This window comes from Gallinula chloropus (assembly GCF_964237585.1).
Source record: "Gallinula chloropus genome assembly, chromosome: 12".
In the NCBI taxonomy this organism is placed as follows: domain Eukaryota; kingdom Metazoa; phylum Chordata; class Aves; order Gruiformes; family Rallidae; genus Gallinula; species Gallinula chloropus.
The window spans coordinates 9798053-9822088 of record NC_140097.1 but is presented as its reverse complement, the minus strand read 5'-3'; the positions used below and the strand labels follow the sequence as shown (position 1 = coordinate 9822088).

General features: G+C 48.4%; 1 protein-coding gene across 2 annotated transcripts; it reads right to left on the bottom strand.

Annotated features, from left to right (window-relative positions):
- Positions 1-161: 161 nt before the first annotated feature.
- ACOX2 (acyl-CoA oxidase 2) lies at positions 162-18768 on the bottom strand. 2 transcript variants are annotated; one of them, XM_084269699.1, is made up of 15 exons: positions 18685-18768; positions 17514-17691; positions 16254-16416; positions 13716-13867; positions 13106-13213; positions 12304-12423; positions 11761-11876; positions 11196-11368; positions 9926-10088; positions 9059-9249; positions 7747-7908; positions 6638-6743; positions 3551-3768; positions 1808-1940; positions 162-929 (listed from the first exon to the last, which is right to left on the bottom strand). In XM_084269699.1, exons 2-15 carry the CDS (start codon positions 17671-17673, stop codon positions 867-869), a joined length of 2028 nt encoding a protein of 675 aa, XP_084125825.1. In that variant the 5' UTR covers positions 17674-17691; positions 18685-18768; the 3' UTR covers positions 162-866. The 2 variants fall into 2 exon arrangements, with proteins under 2 accessions (XP_084125825.1, XP_084125826.1); XM_084269700.1 differs by having other exon boundaries at positions 17514-17686; positions 18685-18742.
- Positions 18769-24036: the final 5268 nt, after the last annotated feature.

Below are 24036 nucleotides of genomic sequence, written 5' to 3'. Positions count from 1 at the left end.
TCTTTCCCATAACGTGTGGTAAGAAGTATCTGTGTTAACTGGCATTGAATTATAATCACAAGATGTTCTTTGCAACACTTCATTTGCTAGCCAATTAATGACTGGCCTGGATCCGCCTGCCCTTTCCATAATTATGAAGTATAATAATTAGAGAAGCAGTATTCCAAATAATACGCTTTATTGGAGCCCAAGATTTATAGGAAGACAGTATGAGCAGCTCTGTTAATGGGAAAGTAAATTCTGCAGACTGGAGTTGGCATCAGCTTTATCTGAATCTTCATTAGCCAGGAATACTCCACTGCTGGGCAAGTGTTTTAGTTGTCCAGACAGATGTACTTTCTAATACACTTCTTGATCTAAGAGAACAAGTTGTTCCTAGAAACTAAGGACCATAATTTCTCCTCCCTTGGGTGCTTCAGTGAGTTGTTTGGGTGGTTGTTTGTTTGTTGTTGGCTTTTTTGGAAGGCACTGTACAGTCACAACACGCTGAGGGGGAGCTCAGAATCTGTTGGTTTTTTTTTTAAAAAAAAAACAACCAACCTTGTCTTTTCACTTAATCATCCAGTGGATTTAGAAATAGAAGAAGAAAGCCAGCTGGCAAAGATTGATGCTGTCAGGATACTTCAAGTTAGAAACCAGGAAACCCTAGAGTATTTTTGACAGATCGCCTCATAGCAGTGGGCACCACTCAGCGTTGTTTGGCTGAAGAAATGCAAATGGCTGGCTAACGATCTTCTGTCAGACTTGTTGCTGCTTCAAGTAAGCAACTGATTATTAATTCTGATTAGTCATTACCGGTGTTTCATAAATGTACTGCTGCACAAAGAACAGGAGGAAGCGTGCTGCCATGGCTTGGATCACAGTCTTCATAATTTCGATAGTGTGTTGTGAAGAAGTGGCTTCAAATACCTCTCATAGGCTGGGCTTATCTGTTCAGGAACAGAAGATGGAGGGGAATAAATTGTAATTAAGAAGGAAAAGGCTATAATTCTTTTCAAGAATAAACCTCTGAAATGTGAAAGCTAGACTCTTGTACAAAAACAAACTGGCCAGCTACTTCAGCTGTGTGCAAGATCTCTTTCCCTATAGTGTGTGCTGTCCTTTATAACCAGTGCACAATACTCATCCCACATGGGGCAGCATACTGTTTAACTTCAAAAAATATGCTTGAACTTGAATGTTTGCTGAAGGCAAATTTTATGTTCAGCTGCAGAATTTCAAAGGGTTGCTGATTGCCACAGTAAAAATCTCACTTAAGGCAAAATGAGTTTTCAAACAGAGCAATAGCTATTTACGTTGTGCAGAATTTCACATTACTCCACAATATGGATGAATTAAGAAGTGAAAGTAAAGTGCTAAAACCCATGAAGGATGAAATTGCCTTGTTTAACATTTATACTCTTTCTGTTTAAACATATTATTAAAGTATTGCCCGAGTACAAGCAGCAGAGTCTGGAAAACACCCTGCAGTCAGTGGCTCTCGCAGCCATCTAGTGTTGTTCCATCATAAGTGAGCTATGTAAACAGACTTTTGGTTTCTTTGGTACAATGGTACCAAAACCACATTGGTGGCACATGACAGTCCAGCTTCCTGGTACAACCCCAGCGCTCTGCGGGCTGCCCTTTGTCGTTAGGTTAAATGTGTGAGCGAAGACTATAGGCCATATAATTGGAGCATCCCAGGTCGTTGTTCAGACTGAGATACTAAGAATGAAAGGCTCTTACAAGACTTACTTTTAATCTCTTATCTGTATTATTTTTATTAAAAGCAAACAGTTCCTGCCTGGCTGTAACCCAGAGTCCATACCTGCTTGTTGGTCGGTGACTTCTGAGCCCACTCGTACAGCCGCTGGTAAACCTGCCCGTCGTAACTGCCCAGCGCAGAGTTCAGGCTCTTATCTGTGAAGTCAAAAGCATCCACCAGTGGAACAGCATCTTTCCTAAGGAGTAGATGAATGACACTGATATTACTGAAGTAGGTATTGCTTTGTAAGGCAGGAAAATAAATCAAAGGTGAACTTGAAGGTCAGTTGTCCAGTTCCTCAGTCTAAACTGCTTGTGCCAGTTTTTCCCCCTGCCCATGCTGTGGGGAAGGTCCTGCTTGTTTTGGTTCCTCTGAGGCACGTTCTACCAATGCCCTGAGCAGTCTCAAGTGTTGAATGGGTATTTGCAGGCTCTTGTAGTCAGCTGGGGTTGGTCTGTAATTCCCTAATTGAGGGCCCAATCTAATGTCAGATGTTTTCTCAGCAAACTCTGCCAGTTCTTGCTTTTGTTTTTAGGGTTCACATACTCTGTTTTGTTTTTCTTACATGTTAGTCTTACAGAATGGAACAAGGTTGCTGCTAGGTTGAAGTGCTTTGCTGATCTCCAACCTTCATCTACCTGTAAGTATTTCTGTTAGCTCATCATGGGATGTCAAGGTCTTCTATTCTCTTTGTGTCTGTCAGAACAATAACAACAAAAAGGTTTCTTTTTCCTCCTCCTCCTTCCCATTGTGCTGGGTATAGCGAGTCGTGCCATCTGTGCCCCACAACACAGGTATGGGGATGCAGAACGGTTTGCTCAAATGTTGGCATCTGCATCTACCAGTTCCTTTTGGGGAAGGGCGGTTTGGGGGTTTGGGAAAGGCTGGAGGGTTTGTTACAGACTGGGAGGTGTTGGGTTCCTTTCTCCTAATTGTAAATAACTGACTTTAATTACCCAGGTAACCCACATCTAGGGAATGGAGTGGGTGTTAAACCCAGAGAAGTCACAGTGAGTTCCAGAGACACCAACGGTTTATGTTAGACTTTTTGAAACCCTTATGTTAAGCTTATTGTTTAACCTGAATTCTGTGCTCAGCTCTGAAAATTCTTGCTGTTCAGCTCAGTCCTGTTCAGCTCGTGCTTATGGTGTACTCTTCTTTCTCTCTAGGTGACTTAAGTAGAATTTTACACACAGTAGTAACTTGCCTCTCAGTACCAACAACACTGAGTAGGTAAAGATGAACCCTTTGTAAAAAAAAACCTTCAAACATTGGTGAGTGTTGCGGTAGGTTAAAAACTTAAGTGTATCTCAGAAGTTGTGTAGTTATTTAATAAGTGACACTGAGCAGATGCATCTGAACTAGCTGTAGGCAGGATTGTTTGGGTACCACTCGCAACTCAGCCATGGCAACAGAGTAGGCTGCATTAGCTGTGGCTCAAGCAGATCTTGCAGTCTGTGATCAGTTTGCTGTGGCTGCCTCCTGCCAGTGCTGCTCTGGCTACGTTTTTCCTTCCTTTTGCTCTACTGCAAATGGGAAATTTTGATTTATAATTTAAGATTTCATGTTACAGAACCTTAATTTAGAGATCACAGAGGAGCTGGACACTTAGGTCTGTTTTGCTGTGAAAACAAGCTCCGTGTAGATGCTTCAATCAATTCCTAGTGCTGCCAGGCAATGAAAATAGAAAGCGGGTGAGGTGAATTGACTTTGGAGATGTTGCCATAGGTACAAGCAGCACTGTTTTGTATCTGTCACAGGGACAAACCCAATAGCTGTGTATCTCCTCGTGCAGGAGCAGCTCACCGAATGACAGGCAGGAGGTCCAGGTACGATGCTGTGACCATGTCCATTTGAGCTCCGGATATGTATCCGTCGTGCAAGAAGACTCCTGCATTCGAGAAGATCCCGTGTAGTGCAAAGAGGTCACAAAGATGTTTCATAATCTTCTGGATGCCAGCCTTGGGCTCCAGTTTCTCCACAGTTTCTGTGAAGTTCTTCACAGCGATGTAGTGGCAGTGAGCCTGGAAAACAAATGCAATCAACAGTGAATGCACCTCAAACACTTTTAGTAGGCCAAGTGACTCAAACATTCTTGCAAAGAATATAAAACCTTTTCATTTCCCTGGCACTGCTCTGGTCTGTATTCTTTGTTTGCTGGCTGAGCGGGCCTTTTGCATTCATGTCCTACACTGACAGCAGAGGAGAGAACTGGGGGCTTGAACAGTCAACACTGCAGGATTTGTAAATTAGAAAACTGTTTCAGAAATCAAGGTAGTACTTCCTCTGTTTCTGATGAATACCCCAAAGAGTTTGTTGATGGGAACACTTCGGAATGTGTTTCAGTTAATCCCTAGCAAGTGAATTGTGGTTACACATCGACAGTGTGTAACTCTTCTTGAAGACCTTGGGCTCATGGTATGTTGGGCTCAGCGTCTACAGGGCTTCAGCTCTGAAACCATCTGCTGTCACAGAACAACAACCAAGCTCACCTCTTGCTTTTGTGGCTTTAAGAGTAAACTGATGGTTTCTGGCTCAGACACCAGCAGAGTGTGGAACTGCCAAGTTACAGCAATGTTAGCTGGGCTCCAGAGCAAATGAAGCAGGCCGACTCCGCCTGTTCCTGGGGGTGACTGGTTGTGCTCATGTTACTGTGGGTGGTTGTTGGTGTCTGTATCTGTGTGGGTTCGCTCCCCCGTGGTATGGTTCTCCTCCCAACTGTGGGTGTAAGCATGGCACACCTGCACTGCAGCTCTTCCTGCTGGCACAGCCAAGCAGTGTGGAGGCCGGTGTGGACTGCAGGACCTGCCTGAGAACCTGGGTGCCTGCTCAGGCAATTAACCCGTGTGGAGTCTGTACACGGTGTCTGAGACGCCCGGCTGAGAGCTGGCAGGTGTCAGCTCACATAGCTGCTGTGCCACTTGTCTGAGTGAGTCTCCAAGGAAGGTGTGGAATAAGTAAATACAGAAATGCCCCAAGAAGGCAGCAGGCTATCAAGATTTTCAAGTTATACGGGAAACTCAAGAGGTTTGGGTGACTTCCTTTCCCTGAAGTACCTAAGAAGTTTTGGGGTGGACCAGATCTGGTTTTCAGAAGAATCTGGCAGCACAACTGCCACCAACAATCACAGAATCGTAGGGGTTGGAAGGGACCTTGAGAGATCATCAGGTCCAACCCCACTGCCAAAGCAGGTTCCTTAGGACAGATCCCACAGGTAGGCATCCAGATGGCTCTTGAATATCTCCAGAGAAGGCGACTCCACAGCCAGTTCTCTGCATATGTTAAGCTCTTCAGAAACAGTTTATTTATGACTAATCCTGTGTCTAGGTTCTCCTCCTCACCTGTCAGGGAGAGCTGGATTCTAGCTCCTTCTCTGACACGTTGCCTTCCCTGCTCTTCGGTCCAGAGACCTCGGCCACCCATTTGAGTGGGTGCAGGACAGAACAGCTCGTTCAGGTTTGTGTGTGGGGAGTGTGGGTCAGAGCCTTTCCTAAAGGCACTCTTTGAATAGGAATGCTTTGCTTCAGCTTCATTCCATTGAAAATATATTTACATGTAAACATTAATAGGAAAGTAACAACAAAAAAAGAAGTCCCTGTTTATAGGAGCTCTGCTTCATTTTTGAGGCAATTACACTGTTTTTCTGCTCTTTTTCAAGCTAACAACGTTGCAGGAAGTCTGTGTTATTGAAAGCAGGGGGTGATGCACAGCAGACAGGGGACCACAACAAATGCTGCTGAGATCTAAGTCCCTGCTCCCTTAGGCAGGGAGTTCTGGCTCTGAGGGATTATAAGGCTGCTTACCAGTATGAGCGGGTCAGCGCTTCCCATGGGTCTGAAAGGATCTCAGCTGTCCCTGAGAAAGCATTTGACTCATCAGGGACTAACTGACTGACTACAAGGGGGCTGTTCCCTACTATGAAATCACCCAGATGGTATCGCCACACTTAGGTGTGTGCAGCGTTCCTCTTTCCCTCTCAGGGGCTGCTTGCTAAATCCATGTCTGTTTGGGGGTGGCTCTCTGAGGTCACAGCAAGATGTTTTCCATTAAAAACTGAATGAAGTTAAAATAAGCCATGGCTCTGTTTCAAAGTCTTCCTGCCCTCAGTTGAGGGTGGAAGGAAGGAAGGAGGGCCTTCCCTGTAATTGTAAAGGAATTGCATTTAATTTTGTTTTTTGGAGATGCTGAGGTATCACAGGGGTTGGTTTTCATTTAAATGTAGGGCTTTTCTCCCCTCTTACTTTCTTTTCTGCCTAGCTTTGTACTAACTCCTGTTTGGGGAATGACTGCTGCTGTCTTAATCCTGTTTCAGCTGAAGGCATGTCGGTTGCCTAATCTGTATGAACTGGGAATTGTTTTTGTGTCTCTTACTAATTTGACTTTGCTGATTTGGTTTTTCTTTCAGCAGTAATTAACGTTGCACTTATCACTGCTTTTCCCTCCAGTTATCTTTCCTTGTGGGAGCGGCAGATATAAGAAATACCAGGCACGTTTCACCCTTGCTGTGACTCCACCAGCTTTCAGTGGGGTGGTTTTGGGGAGGCTTAACATCTGAGAGCCAGAAACGCTGGATTCTTACCAAAAAGTAAGCATGGAGATGGTGAGTTCTAGTTGCAGGAGATGGGAGGTCTGATTCTGCTGGTAGTGGCAGTGTAACCATGAATGTTTGTTTGTGTTTCTCCATCTCTAGTCCCTCTAGTCTTTTTCTGCCTGCCCTATTCAGATGGCAAATTCTTCACATTAGGAATTGCTTCTTACTACAGTTTTTCTACCCCAGTGGTGCCCTGGGTACTAACAGAAAACAATTAAGAGCACTAAGACTTTAGGCTAATCGTGCTGTGTCTGTTGCATATCCTATCACAAACACCAAAGCAGCAGATAGATCTCACTAACCTCTGCAGCCTGCACCAGCTGCACTGTGCACTGGTTCCACGCATCGTGCTTTTTGACTCCTGACTGCATCAGGTCCTGCAGTTTAGCTGCTGTGCTGCTTATGAGTCTGGAAAATCAGAAAAGCATATTGTATGTGAGTGTAACAGCCTTCATGCACTCATTCCGTACTCGGGCTCGTGTGTGACCGTATGGCAAAGTGGCATTTCTGACATTTGAATTTATCTACGCTCAGCATGAGCAAACTGGGATGATGTGAAATCCAAGTACAAACTGGGAGAAGCAGCCAGAGCACCCTGGTACTGATGGATTTCTGCCTTCTCAGCTCCCAGGGTAGTTTACTGTGGGTCTGCTGAGTTTTTCTTGGGAGGTGTGTGTGTAAGGGAGTTTGCAAAATGAAATAAAGTGATAGTAATAGTGGATTGACATTACATTATATTTCTGTTTTTCTATGCAGGCATCCCAATCCTGCTCCCTCCGACACAGAAGCTGTAGAAGAATGGCTCTGGTGTCACATCAGTCGGGATGACAGCAGGGTTGTCTGTCTGTTCATCTGATTTTCAGAGTTGACAATTATATAGGCCATAAATATGCTCATTATACTAATGAGACCGCTCGTGATACCATTTTTATTTGTGTTGAGTAGATGAATGTGTAGTTGGAAGGCTGCAGACAGAACTTATATACCCCCTGTATGTGACTATGGGCTGTGCTTGCTGTGGTGTTTCTCAGGGGTGTGACACTTTAGCTTTCTGTATAGAGCTGCACAGGGTCTGGTAGCTGAAAGGTTTTACTGGATGGCAGCTCAGTGCTCTGGGACTTGCTTCAATAGTGCCATCAGCTCGGTATAGAATCAGCTGTATGGAATATAGCTGTTAGGTAGCACGTGGCTTGGCTTAAACACTTCTGCTGTTCTGAATATGAAAGCTTCATGCTGAACATCTGACATGGCTGTTAAGCCTGTGTGAGTCTTCCCTTTCTCTTTCAAGAGCAGATGGTGAAAATTCTTGTGTAACTTCTGTTACCTCCCTTTAAAGCAAGGCAGAAGCTGAGCTCTTAGCACATTTCTGATGTCAAAGAGACAAACCTTGTCTCCCATCCTCCATACTGACCTGATTGCTGTGTGCTGATAGGCCTCAGTGTAAATATCTGGATGGAGAAAATCCAACTTGTTCCTGGCTGGACACTTCCCCAGCTTCTCTGCAGCCAGATAAGTGACAGATGGTGGAACGGGCTGGCCAGCCCTGGCTGCCATGAAGCACTTAATCAGGAACCTGGGAAGAGGGTAATGGTCAGAGCAGGCTGTGGTGGTGATCCACACGCAGCAAATGGTTATGCAAGAAGTAAAACGGGCTCAGGTGAGGAGCAGCGAGGTGTGACCCATCCATCGGTGGTCTGGAGTGGACTTGAACAAGTAATGGCCTTTTGTTTTGCATGTTACTCACAATAACCTGATCTGTGAGGAGTCTCAGGGGTAGCCTGTCCACCATATTTAATGCTACAGCAATCTGTAGTGATGAGATTTTAGGAAGAAACTCACTGTGGCTATTAGCAATCTCAGCAGCGTGGTGATTAGATACATTATCAGCTTCGCAGCCTGAGTCTAATGGTGGTTTGGTCTTACCCTCTGTGATCCCAATGCACAGTCTCCTTGTGTTAACAAATGTGAGACACCCTTTCTTGGAGCTGAACATGCATCCAAGGAGGATTCTCCACTCCCACGCTGGTTTTGTCACCTCTGGTATGACCTAACCTAGACTGACCAGGTCTGGAAGTAAAATGTTAGAGCATTTCTCTTGACCTTGTGATTAATCTTGGAAGAAGAGGCAGTCACGAGTGTAGAAGTCTGTGCATGCAAGCACAGAGCTGTGTGGCAGCACCCCTGTCCCTGGGAAGTGTGCTCTTTTCTCCTCCTAGTAAAACCACACATTACTCAAAGTTCAAGCAGCGTGGTTTCTTTCTCTGTTTCATCTACTCCAGGTAATCACCAGCCTGTGTGCTCTGAGGAAAGCAGTGTTCTTGGAGCACGACTCAGCTGCTTTCAGAATCCAGTAACTTTGCCTTCTCTGAATCAACCTTGCTTTACATCTCTGAATCGACATCGCTTCACATAGGCTGCTTCAAAAAACAAGCCACAAAGCTTGAACAGCAGTGCTGCTGCTGTGCTACCGGGCAAAGAGGGAAATGAGGTTATGCAGAACAGCACCTGTGTACACCCCCAAACCAAAAATAGAAGAGAAAATCGATTCCCACGCACCTCCATGCCTGTTAGACAGAAGACATGAATAGTTTATGTCCTGAGTTGTATTTTTAGAAGGCGCTGGGAGAAAGGAGTAGCTGGTTTTACTGGTTTTGGGGAAGAAGTAGTAGAGGCTGAGTAAACGGGAGAGCAGGCTTTTCAGATGAACAAATCTGAATTGTTACCTGGCAGTTTGCAGGAGCAAAATGGTGTTTTCCCCTTCATAAATACAAGAGGCAAGTATTTTTGTGTACAAGGAAGGAAGTCCACTCAGCAAGGAGTAACCGTGTCCCCCGCATGCCCGCAGGCAGATCTCCACTGCTGAAGTGCAGTACTGAGTAACAATGGCTTTAAAGCCCGAGGAAAGGGCATGGAGCTGTTTTAAGGAAAAAAAAAAGAAAAGGAAAAGAGTTAATGGTGAAAGTGATCTAAAGCAGCTCTCAGAGAAGTTTTCTTTTTTAGCTTTGTCCAATTTCTGGCTGTGAAATCCCTGCCAGATCCTCTTTTGCCTGCTGGTGCAGCACCTAGCGCCCTGAACCTGGCCTTCAGTTTTTGCTGGGCACGAGTTTAGGGTCGTGGACTCATGTGACCATGAGTTGTGGTCAGTTTGTGCAGTTTTGGGTTTCTCTCAACCACCAGTGGCCTTGGCTGCCCTTGTCCAGAGTGTGTGTTCATTGCAAAATCTTATGGTCTGTCGAAAAAGTCACATTTTTGGTTCTGGCTCAGGAGTGGCTATCGGCATCTGTGTTTGTAGGTGCAGTTGTGAAATAACACTTTGTGCCACCAGCTACCTGGAGCAAGGTTTTTATAAATGTCCCTGCTTTTCAAGGACTTTATACTCTGCGATAGTCCCCAAAGCCAAAAATTTGGGGCAGTAAAGCAAATGCTGCTGCTGACTGGTTGTGAACCTAGGACAAGCCATTTGATCTCTCGGTGCTTCCTCTTTCTCCAGTTACCTAGCGGTGAGAGGAACGTCTTGTCCAGTTTGCTGAAACATTTTCAGAGATGAGAAATGCAAACCAGCTGTAGGAGGGCATCCTGCTGTGGCTCACCTCTGGCAGCATGTCGAAGTTCTTCTTCTGGATCTCGCTGTAGCACTTGTCGTAGAGCTTCTGCAGGTAGTCGCTGGTGGAATGAAAGGCATAGGCTGCTGCCAGCTGGGGCAGCAATTTCTCTTGCTGAGTCTGGTAGTCGAGGATTTTCGCTTCTTCTTCCCTGTTGGAAGAAAGTTGATGAAGTAGGGGAAGCACAGGCACAGACATAGCTACTGTTATTTACCTACTGCCTAATGAAAACCAGTGCTTTTCATTGTCAGGGAGCAGTATGTGGACAGAGCAGAGCTGATGTAGCAGCAGCAAACCTGCCCAGCTTGCTAAGCCATAGAAAAACAGCCCTGACTCAGAGCAAAGACTTTTCTGTAGTGTTGGTGAACCTGCCTAACAGAGTGGGAGAGTCTCTGTGTGATCAATTGGTACAGAGCAGGGATGGGGACTGTGTGAGGGGATGAGGCTGAAGCCTTCAAGGACAGCAAGTCGGTAGGTGGCGTAGGCAGGGTGGTGGCACCGAACCCTGAAAAACATTTGCTTTTCAAACTGGATCTTTGTGGCCCTGGGTGCCAATAGGTTTCTCTGGAAATATTTGAGTCGGAATTATTTTAAGCTTTCTGAGCTTTTTTTAGCTGTTCCTTACAGCTTCTGCTGTGGTTAGTACAGTTAGGACTTCAAACGCTGGAAGTGGTTATTAGAGTAGCTCAGCATGCTGTGCTCTTGTGTTTGGGTTGTGTTTGAACCAAGCCCTGGTCTCCTTAGGATCGTCTTGCTTTGAAAGGAGGTTTAAGCGGAAATGTTTGAAACCCATTCAAATCAGAGTGTCTGTCTAAACATTACAGGGCTCTTACTGGGCTAACAGCATTCAGTGAGGGCAGCAGAACTGCGGATGTTGGGAGCTATTTTAATGTTGCTCCCACTAGCAGGATGCTATGAAGTAACAATTCAGCAGCTTCTCTGCTTTGCCTGGGTTCTGCTGAGTTACGGGGTTACACGGGAAGGCCAGACGTAAGAAAACTGAGTGAACCTCTGAGCTGCTCAAACTCTGAAACTTGTCTCAGGAAGAACTGTAAACATTCTCTTGTACTTTGACTGATGCTCAATGTAAATAACGGGGAAGCGTGTTTGTAATACCCTCTCTGGGCCAGGAAATAAACCAGCAATGTGCTGTGAGATAAGATGGAACTTAGAACTACAGACTGGTGTGTGTGTGTGTGGTGGTGGGGGGGGGCGAAGATGATCCCCTTCCCAGCGCTGTGGATTTGTGTGGTGTTACCCAGGCTGTAGCTTGGACTGCCGGCGAACCACAGAGTATCGGATGGCGATGGTGCAGGCTTTCATGAGAGGCAGCACCACTTCGCTTGTGATGAGGGAAATGCGCACGGTGGTCATCGTGAAGTAATTAATCTGCTGTGACCCCCGCCTTACGTAGGAGCCGTCTGGATGAACCTTAGGGGAGAGAGAGGATGTTACAGGCCACCTTCTTCAACACTAGGATGGCTGTGTAATCTCTATGTGCAGAATAAAATGGACATTGAAATCCTTAATTGAATGCAAGCTGAAATATTTTTATGTGTGGTGGGTGAAACACATCCATCTGAAGAGACGAACTCCGGCGGCTTCTGGCGGCCCTGTGAGCCCCAGCCTCTGAACATGGAATTCCTGACACAGTTACATTTGGGATTCAGGTAACTTCTGCCTGTGATGATAAAACTGCAGAGGCTCATGGAGACCTCGAGGGAAGATTTCTGTCCTAAATTTAAGCATGTCCCTGTCATCTCTCTGGCTGTGCAGTGAGAGTTGGGTGGCATGTCTGAGATGTGACGCGAGTCCACACGTACCTCACAAAACTTGTTCAGCATGTTCTCCCTGGGGACACGCACGTTCTGCAGCATGAGGAAGCCATTGTCAGCATGCTCAAAACTCATTTTGGGACCAATGTCTCCTGCAATTATGCCTGTAGTGGGAGAAAACATGGCCTGCTTACTTCCATTTAACTTTTTTCCTCCCCTTTTTGCAGCAGGATGGGGATCTTAAAGAAGGACACTTTGAGCTCTGCTTCTTCCCCAGCATGGGTGATCTTGCCTGAGGGATGGAACAGGCATTTCAATGCCTCCTGGCAATCAGTCTGTTACTGGCGCTGGCTGGGGTCAGAATGGAGGTGTTAATGTAGAAGTGGGCAGAGCAGGCCAGGCTTCTGGTTAAGAAGGGGGCTTACGATGCAGTAAGTTCTCCTTCAGGTGGAAAGGTTGGGGTTAATAATGGCTGTGCCTTGGGTGTCTGCCTTGGTGCTCGCTATCCCTGGGCCCAATGCTTTAGATACCCTTTAAAGGCAAAATGGGCAGAGCATCTGCCTGTGTACTGCACTGTCTGGAGTCATTTACCTGGGCAGAGTGAATGGTCCCGAAGGCTGCGTATCTGCACGATGAAGGGATGCACACCGTAGCACTTCCCGTGGATGTACAGCTGAGCAAAGACCACCGTGTGGGTCGCTGACCTGCCCACTGTGAGAAGAAAAACAGCCCCATTCCCTTAAGATGAGGTACAGCACAAACATTTCCACAGTTACCAGCGCTCAGTGCTAAGTGTGTGTTAGGTCTCGCTAACATGGGTCAGCGTAGGTGTGATCCAGAGCTGCTGGAAGCTGGAGATTGCCTAAATCTCTGCTCTAAGCCTGCTCTTGGCTCTCAGAAGTTGTCATCCTTCTGCCTCTGTTGCTGCCTGTCAGGCTTGGATGAACAGTTTTAACTAAGTAGTTAAAGTTCATGCAATGCTGAGGGAGTGGGAAGTGGCTGGGAGAGTAACTCCAGCTATTTTCTGTGAAAGACATTCCTGAAGGGAGCTGTGAAATTCACACTTGAATCCTTTATGCTGATGACTTCCCTGCAGTTTTTGGTCGTCTGAGTACTAATTACAAAGAAGAGAAGATTGGTTCCTGCAGAGGCAGAAGTTTCCCTGAGCGAAGCTCCCCAGCCCTGCCAGCCGAGGGCTTTTGATAGATGATGGTGGCTCACTTCTGGCCTTTGAACTTGTACAAAACCCTTTGGCATCTTACTTGCCTCTCGGTGTGTGCTTCTCTTACTGAAGTCCTCTGCTTGGGCCCTCAAGCACAGAGCTTGAGCAGAGCACACCGAGTAACTGATGGAGGCAAATGAGGAAACCCAAAATACTCTCTGTGGTACTTACTGTCTCCGGGCCACCACTTCATGGCAGAGATCTTCGGTGTGTTCAGTATAAACTCCTGCGTAGTGATATCAAAGACTGCTGTTGTTTCCAAACCCTGAAGGTAAGTTCCTTAAAAAACAAAAAAAGATAAAATCTCCTGGTGGATCACAAGGGTGGAGAGAGCAGAGGATCCCGTGAGGTCGGTGTGGGTATTGCCAGGGTTTTGTGGATTACCCTCTTGATGGTAACCACGGGATGGTGACCCCACACCATTGCCTGCAAAGATCTCTTGAGCTATGTGGTAGTCTGGCAAGCTGCCTGGGTCGTGGTGACAGCCATCGACTTGGGCAAGCTGCCTGGCTGATCCCCTCCGCCGATGGCGATGGCCTGGTATCTAACCACCAGCTTTCACCCCTGTTATTTCTTCCACATTGGCAAAGCCAAAGGCAATGCATCTGCAGCTTGCAGAGGAACACCGAGGACATCAACCCCTAACATGCAGGTGACATTTCCGCCCCCAGCCACGCCTGCTGCAGTAACACACGGGCAGCTGGAACTCCAATTCCCCTGAGAGAACGTGGGCCAGGGCCTTTTGTCCTGCGGAGATGCTGTGTTTTCAGTGCAGCCTTACCGTGCCCCAGCTCTGTCTGGGCATAACTTCCAATAAGCTGATACTGGGTGGCAAGAGGAATCCACGTGGCGATCTGTTTGTCAGAGCCCAGCACTGAAATACTTCTCATGAAGACGCGGTGAAGGAGAAACGCGATGTCTCCCGCTACAGCCCTGCGGAGAAGGCACACGGGGTGTTTTCACACGGAGGAAGTTCCAGGGATGCGATGAATGAGGCAGTGATGCTGCAGCAGTCACCAGCCAGTACTACCTGCTGCCTTTTGATTTCTACATTGTTCTACCTTACCCAATGTCCAGCATCAGCACAGTATTGCAGAAGAGGTGCTTTTCTGGGCTGGCTTTGTTCCTTCTTTCATAACGCAGTTTGCTTAAGTGTTGTTTGCTCATTATTTCACTTGCTCTTGGAAGAACTGTCTGAGTAGCAGATGCTGAGCTAAATACACAGCTCAGCTCCAAAAGCTCCTGTGGCTCCGCTAGCTTGTGAGCCCTTTGTATCTTTGTTTTACTTTGCAAGATTTTTTTTCCCTATGCCATGATTTAAGTCCCTATGCCCATGATTTAAGGCTGAGTTAAAAACCCCACCACCCTACCCTAACATGCCCAGATCCTGGCAATGCACTGCCTGGGCTGAATTGTGTATGCAGGCATCTGAGACCTGGATTTCCCGAACTGTCCCCTCCCTGTTCTGGAGAAAATGCCTCAATGTGTTGGGTTTGTTGCTGTACTGCTCCCTGGTATTTGCTGCCAGTGAACCACACCAGGGTTCATGGAGATTTGGCCTGACTTGAGTTTTATTTTGTTCTTGTGGAAAAGATAAGCAGTAACTTCTGATTTATTGTCTGGTCAGGTCCTTTGGTGCTGCCAGAGCTGTGGACATCCTAAAAGCAACTGTTCCAGATGCTGTGTATGGGAACTTGGGTACAGTAAGCACCATGGTTCAAATCAGAAACTCATTTGGTTTAAGGTTGGGGGGTTTGTGTGTGTGTGCAAGAAATCCTAAGGAAACAGGAGGAATACAGGCCCTCTTCCTGGGGTTCCTCAGAACATGGTTGAATCACCTCATAGACGTAAGTACACCTAAAAATAAGTGGCGGTGCTGGTCTTGGTAGCTTTGTGTGGCTGTTAGCACGTTGCTTTACTGCAGGGCTCTAGTGAGCATCTCATTCCAGAGAGATACCTTTTATTTTTAACAGATGACTCTGCCCTTTCTTTTATACTGGCCCTGCGAGAGAATCAGCCGTGCTGCAGAAGTGGTGGGGGGGAGGATAATATGAACAAAGACGTTAAAGGGCAATTACTTTGATTAACAGAGAAGAGACTTAATGAACCCCTTGGCAGCCCATCCAGAAATAACGTTACTTTTAAAGAAAGCTGGCTTACAAATGTGCATGAGCGCTTCACCGTGCCTGGCACCGGGAGCTGCACAGTAAGAGCCTGCTCCTCACCTGGTGTTTTCACAAGAAAAGAGGTGTCCTGCCAGGCTCTGCTCCTAATCCAGCAGCCCTGGCAGTGCAGCTCTGGTCCTGCAGAGCCTGCAGCATCAGGGGGGCTGATAAAAGCCAGCCTGGCTGGGGGAGGCTGTGCAGTTTTGTCCAGGTTTTTAAAATCTGCTGGGATTTCTTTTTTTTCTTTCTTTATTTTTTTTTCTTCTGAGGGAGGAGAGCTGCTTGTTACTGGGAATATAATGATCAGGCCCAACAGCTTTTGATGGAAGAGTTCCCCTTTTTATCAGTCCTGCTCGCAGTAGGCAGCGAAGAGCTTAGCATAAAGAATTATAATCCTTCATATGATTAAATACTGGAAAGTGTCTTTGTGTGGCAGCAGTGATGTGTGAGGTGCAGGCATTGCCCTTTGGGATGATGCTTCTGAACATACACTTTTTACTGGGCATGTAACCCCCCCGAGCTAACAGCGTGCACCGAGCAGTTTGCTGCTGCTGCTTTTATTTAGCAAAGGGGGAAAGAAAGAGGGGCCAGCAATTACAGTGAAAAAATGTGGAGCTTAACCCCATGCAAAGTGTTAAAGAGATTTTTATCAAGGAAAGGATTGTGAAAAATATTTCATTTACCTACAAACTAAGGTTTTCTTCTTTTGTTGGTGTCCCCCTCCTCCCTGCCATGGGTTTTCTACACAGATAAAGTGTAACTTTTAATTAGTTTATCTGGAAATCAGTAACACAGCAGAAACAGCACCCCTTTTAACCCTGGTTACGCATTTAAAAACAGCCAAGGGGTAGTGTGAGAGCTGTAGCACGAGTAAGGTGCTTGCTGAAGTGGAATGCTGGGGATGTGCACTGCTCTGATCTATCACCCTGTACCCATGTGCTGCTCTTTGAGAGGTTCCCTGTCCTCTACCATCATTTTCCCTCTTCCTGAGCATGCTGCTTGAGTAGAAACCTCTAGCACATTTGTATCCAAACCCTCCCTGACAGCTGTTGGCCTTTCCCAGCCATTGTTGAAGCTGATTCTTGTTGTCACACAGAGATCTGAACACCAGATTAGTTGTAGGTTTAAAAAAAAAAATAAATTAAAAAAATCACCTGATAATGTGCTTAAATTCAGGCCCGTTCTCCGTCCATCCCATTTCATGCATCTTTTTCTGGAGATGAACGGCCTTCCTGACTGCTGCCTCGTACCGCTCGTTCTGGCTCTGGAAGTACTGGTTTTCTCTGCTAAACACGGGGTCGCTCTCGATGGCTTCGACTGCAAAGCAACACACAGAGCAGTTGGCTCTCGGGGGCTGGGGGTGCAGGCGGTGCCTCCAGCCCCGCTCTGGCGGTGTGGGCAGGACTGGTGTCACGCGTGCCGATGCCATGACTCTTTAGCCTGACTGCCTAACTCTGGGAAGCGATGTGTTTGGGGAAGGAGGAGGGGAAGTGAGTGGGCCTGGGAGAGGGGCCTGTGAGCTGGGAATGGGGAACCTGCTGGGTAAGGCACTGTCCCGTGGCCAGGTGTCAGAGGTGATGGCTGCAAGAGCCACAGTTCGCCCCATATTGCCCAGGGTTAACCAGGGGATTGTTAATAGCTGGAGCTGCTGGTGTGAACCTCAGTCAGCACCAGCACTTGGCTCGGGACTTTACTGTCCCTTTGTGGCACTGCAAACTGACTCTTGCGTTTGCTCCTTCTGTGTCAGCCTGCGTGCTCCTGCTGCTCCCTTTTTGCCTGGAAACCTTTGAGTCCAGCACAGTTAAGGTTCTACTGAACTCAGTCGCACTGTGAAGTGTGTGATCCCAGAGGCCTTTTTATTTGGTACGGGTGTCGCATGGGGACGGTTACAGAGACAGAAGAGCTTGCTTTTTTTCTTTTAAAATCTGTCTCTTCTCTCACATGGTGATTTTTTTTCACCACACCCATTGCAAATGGGAGCAGCTCAGCCTGCCCCAGCCAGCCCACACAAGGAATTCCCCACCTGGATGAGCTCCATGTGCCGAGGAGGGTCCCTGGCTGTGGTTCACACAGGGTGTGCATCACCCTGGCCCCTGCACGCATCCCCCTCGCACAGAGATGTCCATCTGCATCACCCTCAGTCCTTATATTCCAGTTTAACCAGTCTCCCCAGAGATGGAGGGGATGGGAGCAGGGAAGGGGAGAAGCTTCAGTCAGCAGGAGTGCCTGCGGGGGAGCGGTATTGATTTACGCAAGCAGGGGCTCCAACCCCACTCACCCACTTTTTTAACAGGTGGGTGATAAACAAATACCCGGGGGCACGAACCCACCATGCAAAGGAGGAGCAGAAGCAACAGGGACGTAGCCACGCTCCATACCGGCCCACAGCCAGCAACCTCGTCAGGCTCACTCACCCACCGCCCTCCGCATCCGAGTGCACTCGATGCCGCCATCCAGCCAGGCCGTGAGCTTCTCCACGCTGAAGGAGGCCGTTTGCCTCTCGCTGGCGAGGTCAGGATTCACGCTGCCGAGGATCGAGCCCTGCGAGTACTTGCCGGTCCCTAGCAGAGCCATGCTGGAGGCTGAGCTGCTCTGGGAAGGGATGGGGCTCGTTAGGTGCCAGCACCCCTTCAGTGGGTGGCAGATAAAGGTGCTGGGTGCAGCGGGGAACAGTTGGTTTCAGTAGGTTGGCCAAGATGTACCTGCGCAGGCAGCCTGGGGCATGGCTCCCAAAGTGCTGCAGCTATTGCAGGGCGCTGCGCTCAGCACAGCCGCTGTAGGAGTGCACTTTGTACATGAAGTGGCACGTTTCCATGTTAGTTTACAAAAAACAAACAAACAGGGGTTGCATGAATGTTGGGCACTGCCTCATCCTCAGTGCAATAAGGACAGAGAAAATCCAGGGTGCTTTAAAGGGCTCAAAATGCGGGGGGTTTGATACTGCTCTAAACGCCAAATCTTTTCCTTTCGCCAGGCTGCCCCCCAGTATTTTCTTGTGAAGTTGGAATATCCCAGATATGAATGTTTAATTAATGTTAACGTTTAAGGGAGTTTCTGGCCCTGGCCCGTTCCCCCCACGCTGGGTGCTGCTCCCTAGCCCAGGGGTGCTGGCTGGGGTGCTCCCGGATCTGCGCTGGCAGCTCTGCTCCTGCTGCCTCCGTCCCGCTTCCCACCGGGCTCGGCTTTACATTAACTCCTAACCTTGCCATCCCCGTGTTGTTGCAGGGTAATAGTTTAAAAGGAAGCCTGTTACGTGGAAAAACAAAGCAGTTTTTTTCCCTTGAAGAGGGGCTGACTTTCTGAGCTGTTTTTAATAGTGTAGGAAACGTAAACTCCAGAAACTCTTGCAGATAGGTCTTCAGTCTTGTTTATCTGATACTCGCACCTTTATTTCAGGGTGTCTCACTGTTTTGGAGGGGATAAAAGCCTAATAGCAGCGCGCTCTGGAGTAATCCAGACCTGCCCTTGAGCCGTCCCAGGAAGCGCCGCAGCACCGGATGGCTCAGCCGCCAGCTCCCTCTTCCGTGAGACAAATCTGTGTGTGTCTGTCCGCTACGTGCAAACACAACCCCCCCCACCACGTACCTCGTCCCAGGCGTCTTTTGGGGAGCCGTCTGGCTGCTGCCTACCTCCCTGGGCCGTGCTCCCGGCGTCCCCGCCGCAGGGACCTTGTCCCCGGGACCAAGGGAGCTGGACTCGGCCCTGGGTGTTTCTGCGTGTGCGCGATGGCGCGACACCGCCGACCTCTGCCGACAGCGGCCTCTGCGCCTGCCAGGCGCAACATCCCGCAGCTCCCAGTGCCGGGGGGGCTGGAGCCGCCGCTGCGGTTTAACAAGCGACGTCGTTTTTCTGGTCTGACTTTAGGTTAGTTGCGTGTTGGAGGCTGCCCTCTCAGCTGTGCCACCCCAGCAGCACCCTGTCTCCGTCCCAGTACTGTGTATCTTGCTCTGGATGGAGGGTAGCACCCCTCGGGCTCTCGCTACTCACAGCCTGTGGAGTTTACTTGCTCAGGGTTTTCCCGGCATGGTTATGGCACTGCCCTCAGCCCTCCCTGCAGTTTGGGGTGCAAGGCAGGAGCCCCGGGATGTGCCCGGCAGGCTGTGCTGTGCTGGGGGCAGAGGGAGGCTGCCATGGGGTGTGTGCTGCTTTCATTGCCTGTGCTGCCTTCATCTCTGACCGTCCTGACTTTGTCCCTGCTGTACTCTGTCCTGGTGCCTGGTGGGCAGGGGCTGACAAGTCGAATCCCCCCAGCTACAGGAGTACAATCCTGACAGGAGAGGAGCCCCCTCCTGCCCATTTCATCAGTGCTGCTGCTGCAGACCCACTTCTCTCACTGGAAGTCGCTTTGTTAGGGAAGGGGGTGAAACGAGTGGGATTCACCAGGCCCGCAGAATTGCTTTACCAGGGAAAGTTAAACAAAGGATGGGAAATCAGGTGTAGTTTTGCGTAACTATAATTTTAAACTTCACCTTATATGACCCAAGCCCAGCAGCCATGGGGAGCAACAATAAATCAGAACAGCTGACAACGAGTGTGCTCATGGGCACTGGGTGTTGCATTAGGGATGTGCCTGGCAGATTAAAGGTGCTGCATGGCTCCATCACCCTCCCAGAGCAACAAGGTGTCTTATGGACTTGCTGTTTGGTATCTCAGTCTGTATTGCACAGCATCATGACCTATGGTGACTCGGGATTACCAGCAGCAGTAGCATCTTTCTGAGGTTATCCATGGGCTTTCTCTGGTTGCTCCGCTGTTTTCTTCTGCTGGAGTCAGAACCGCTCAGCCTTAGGCTCATAAAATCTCCTGAGCTGGAAGGGACCCATAAGGATCCCACTTCTTGAACTCAGCCAAGCTGTGTGCTGTGATTGCTTCCCTGGGGAGCCTGTTGCGGTGCCTGACCACCCTCTCAGTGAAGAACCTCTTCCTAGCATCCAACCTAAACCTCCACTGGCACAGATTCATGCCCGTCCCTTGGATTCTATGCCAGTGCTGTTTGCTGTTCAGCTAGCGGGGTCGGGTCTCCTGAAGGAAGGCTGAGGGATGACAGGTTGGCAGAAGCCTGTCCCTGAGCCTGTTCACAGCCTGGTGTGCATGCAGGCTTGTATTCAGGCAGGCTTTCCAGCAAAGATGTTTCCCTTTGTGTGGTTTGTGCCAGGAAATGGAGCACAGGACCCACGATAGTAGGACAATAAGCAAACTATTGTTATACTGGCAACAAGGTGGGAAGACCTTTCGGAAACCCAACCTGAAGAACAGGTTCAGCCAATGAGCCCTCATCCCTGAGGATGAGCTGACTGCCCACATCAGTGCCGCAGGGTGAGGTGGGTCTGAATGCCATGTAACTCCCAGTGTGGCAACCCCAGCATAGCTGGTATCAGAGGGATGCATCCAAGCACCAACTCTGCCTTGTTCTGAGTGGGGAGTTGGCATCCCTGCAGTTAAGGGTATCTCTAGTGAGGCAGCAAAGTCCTTTTCATCTGCTTTGCTGCGTTCGGTTTTAGTCCTGGCTCTTGGGGACACATGGTTTGTGAGGTCTGCACATATGAAGCATCTTCTCTTTTTATCTATTTAATCTGTGGTATTTAGTTGCTGCTAAAACACTTTAAAGATGTTTGAAAATAATGAAGTGAGCTCACTAGTGTGAGGATAACCTTTCAGGTCAGAACTGAGTTCTAAGTAGAAATCCAAGGGCAGCGTGTTTCCTTGGCTTTGTGGGTCTCACCATGCCAGGCAGGTGGGCACCTGCAGCCAGTTGGAAATCTCACATGTGGAAGTTTCAGTGCACAATGCCTGGTTCCACAATTTCTGTGCCCTTGAACTTTCAGGAAATTCTGATGGAGTGTGAGGATAAGAAGTGGCTGCAGCACTGGGCGCGGATGATGGAGAGAGCTCGTGGGTAAGTTAACATAGTGCTAACAAAGGAGCTGCTGTCAGACCTCACTGATTTTTATGTTCAATCAGTTTATTTGGCTGTTGCCTGTTTGTTTGTATCCTCGGAGCATTTTCAGTTCCTTGTGGAAAAGAGCAACACACCCCATCATCGTTCAGCTTATTTCTTCAGAAGCGTCCCCATTAAACAGCGTGAGTTAACTAAGTAGAGTTGCATAACATGTGTCTTTATAAAAAGGTACAAACACCAACACAAAATATCGACTGTACACCACAGAGGCAACGTACACAGTGCAAAAATCACCTTCCACCAGTACTCTGAGAATCTGTGTCTTAGGGATATGCCACGTTTATGCAGGAATGTGGTATAGGGTCATAGGGAGGAATTCATTTAAAAGAGAGAGAGACACAAAGATACCTCAAAATCTTCCTGGTGATGCCTACACTGATGTTTTTCAGGTGCCATCTCCACGCTGTTGAAGCCCAGCCAGGGAGGCAGTTGGTGACCCATTCCCAGGGTGAGAAGAGCTGTGCTGGGAAATCCTCTGATTCTTAAGCCGATGCTTGAACAGTAAAATCATCATTTCCCATGTGCTGTCACATAGGGCTGGACCCTGCAGCTCTTGCTGGGGATGAAGGTTCATGTGCCCTGCTGTGTGCTGTGGGGATGCTCCTGCCTGTCCTGGTCCCATGGCAGCTCCCAGTACCAGCTGCATGTGGCCAGTTTGGTGGGCCGGTGTGCGGCTGGGTCCCAGCTCACGGCCCAAAGGGTGCTGAGGGCAGCCAGGTCAGGGCTTCCTGCTGTCTCTCCACCACTGGAAGGGTCTCCTGTGGCTCTGTTAGCTCAGCCCAAGTTAGGACAGTGTGACCTGGCCCTCCCTTTCCCTTTTGGACACCTGCTGGAAATGATCCAGACGCCCCTTAGCAATCACGGGCCACTCTGGCATGCAGCCCTTCTCTGTGCTCAGAGGACAGCACGTCCAAGGGAGTGATATTGATAGTGATAAATAGCCTTGATGTTTATTTCTTGTTTCCCCAGGTAATACTTGCATGCTCAAGAAGACTGCAAGCAAAATATTTTCCACCTTGCTGATCTGAGTGCTCATCAGCTTACCCAGACCTCACCGGATGGCTCCCACCCAAGGACTTGCAGAAATGCCCCTGTCCCAGCCTGGGTGAGCTGATAACACTGATTTCACTGGTGCATATGGAGTGACAGATTGCCTCTCCTGGAGTGTATTTCCATCTGTGGCAAAATTACTAATTAATTTGCTGAATGTTTTTTTTTTTTTTGAGCTCTTTGATCAAGGTTACTTAATCTGTGTCATAACCCCTCACAAAACCCCAGCACAGTAATTCTGGCTTACTATTTAGAAGGTGTTATCTATGGAATATCATGCAGGGTGCTTTACAGCTGTGTACAAGCATCCTTAGCAACGTCTTTTTTTTTTTTTTTTCTTGAAGAAATTTGGCTTTTCTTCCTCCTGAAAAAAATGCTTCTTGTTCCTCAAGGTTTTAATCATAACCTGGATGAAAAGCTCCAGAGTTGGAAAGGACGTAGTAGATCCTTTCAGATCTTTGTTTGACCCATAGTGACCATATGCACTGGATTTCTGAAATGAAATCTTGTTTAGGGTGAGCAAGAGGCTGAAAAGCTGCCACAGAGCTAGGGCTGAGGGACTGGAACCGGGTTAAGGGCTTTTATAGTCCAGCCTGTCGCAGAAGCCCTGTACCTCTACCACTGCTCTTGACACACGAGGCAATTCAGATGTTTTACTCAAGCTGCCAGGCTGAGCAACGGCCCTCTGAGGTGAACCACCCCACTGGACCAGGGAGATTGGGGAATAGATTAGGAACTTTTTAATAAATATGTGATAAATGCCCAGTTTCCCCTTCATTTACACATGGATCCACTGACTATGTGGATAACTGTTACTGTTTAACCAGGCAGCACCTTCCTAGCTGAGTAGGTGCATGGAAGCTTGCTGTTCAAGAACCACTGCTCCAAGGCAGTCTCGGTGAGTTACTCTGTTTAGGTTTTGTGTCAGGGCTGATGTGAGGGGCAAGAAGCTAAGATCTTCCTGAAGGAGCAATTTTAGCTCTAGATGTGGACACCTCAGGGCATGGGAGTCCCATAAATGTGGTAGCCTCTGTCCATACGTGGTGCAAACACACACTTGCTTTGCTGTGTCAGCAAGAAGATCGTTAGCTTTGCAAGGTGGCAACTGAAACGAGGCAACTCTGGCTTCTGGAAAAGGGGATGAGAAGTACCAGCAAATAGTTTTGTGTCAGTACCTCTGTGCCATGTAGCCCCTGGTGCCTATTATGGATGCCAGCTGCATGCAGGGTGACCAGGACAGCAGCCTGACATCAGTGTGATGTTCCCACATCACCACCTCCCTACCACAGGACATTTTTGTGGGTTCCTGGAGTAGCACATGCTCAGCTGCTTGGGTGAGGGTTTGAAGCTCAGTAATCCAGGGACAAGCAGCAGTTTGTCTGTCTACTACATCCCCAGAGGTCTGCTGCCTGGTCACTGCATGCTTCCATGGATGCCCGTGCAGAAAACACCCAGCCTTTGCTTTCTGCATGGAGCATTTGCCTCCTGCTTGGGGGGTTCATGTTATAGTCTAAGGTATTTTCTGCCCAGCCATGGAGCTGCCTAGATAGCTGTTTTCAGACAGGTTTGAGATGCAGTTTATGGATGCTTGTGATGAACAGTTGCACCTGCCTGTACTGCCTTGATATGGGCACGTGGAGGTTGCTTTTTCTAATAGCACAGGGGAGCTGCTGGGACACGCAGCCTCAGCCAGGCTTGGCTCACACACTGGTGTGATACCAGTGCCCCTGGAAAGCCACTCTAGTCACCTGGGCTGTCCTCAGTAACGTGCACATTGTCCCTTCTAGTTACACACTGGGTTTCCTGGAGGTTCCCCAGAGCTGCAATCACCCTCCCATCACCCCGTGCCTAGCAAGCCTGCCCCCAGGAAGAAGCAGGGATCCCCCAAAACATCCCTCCACAGGCTTCCCTGGCTTCAACAGTTGCTG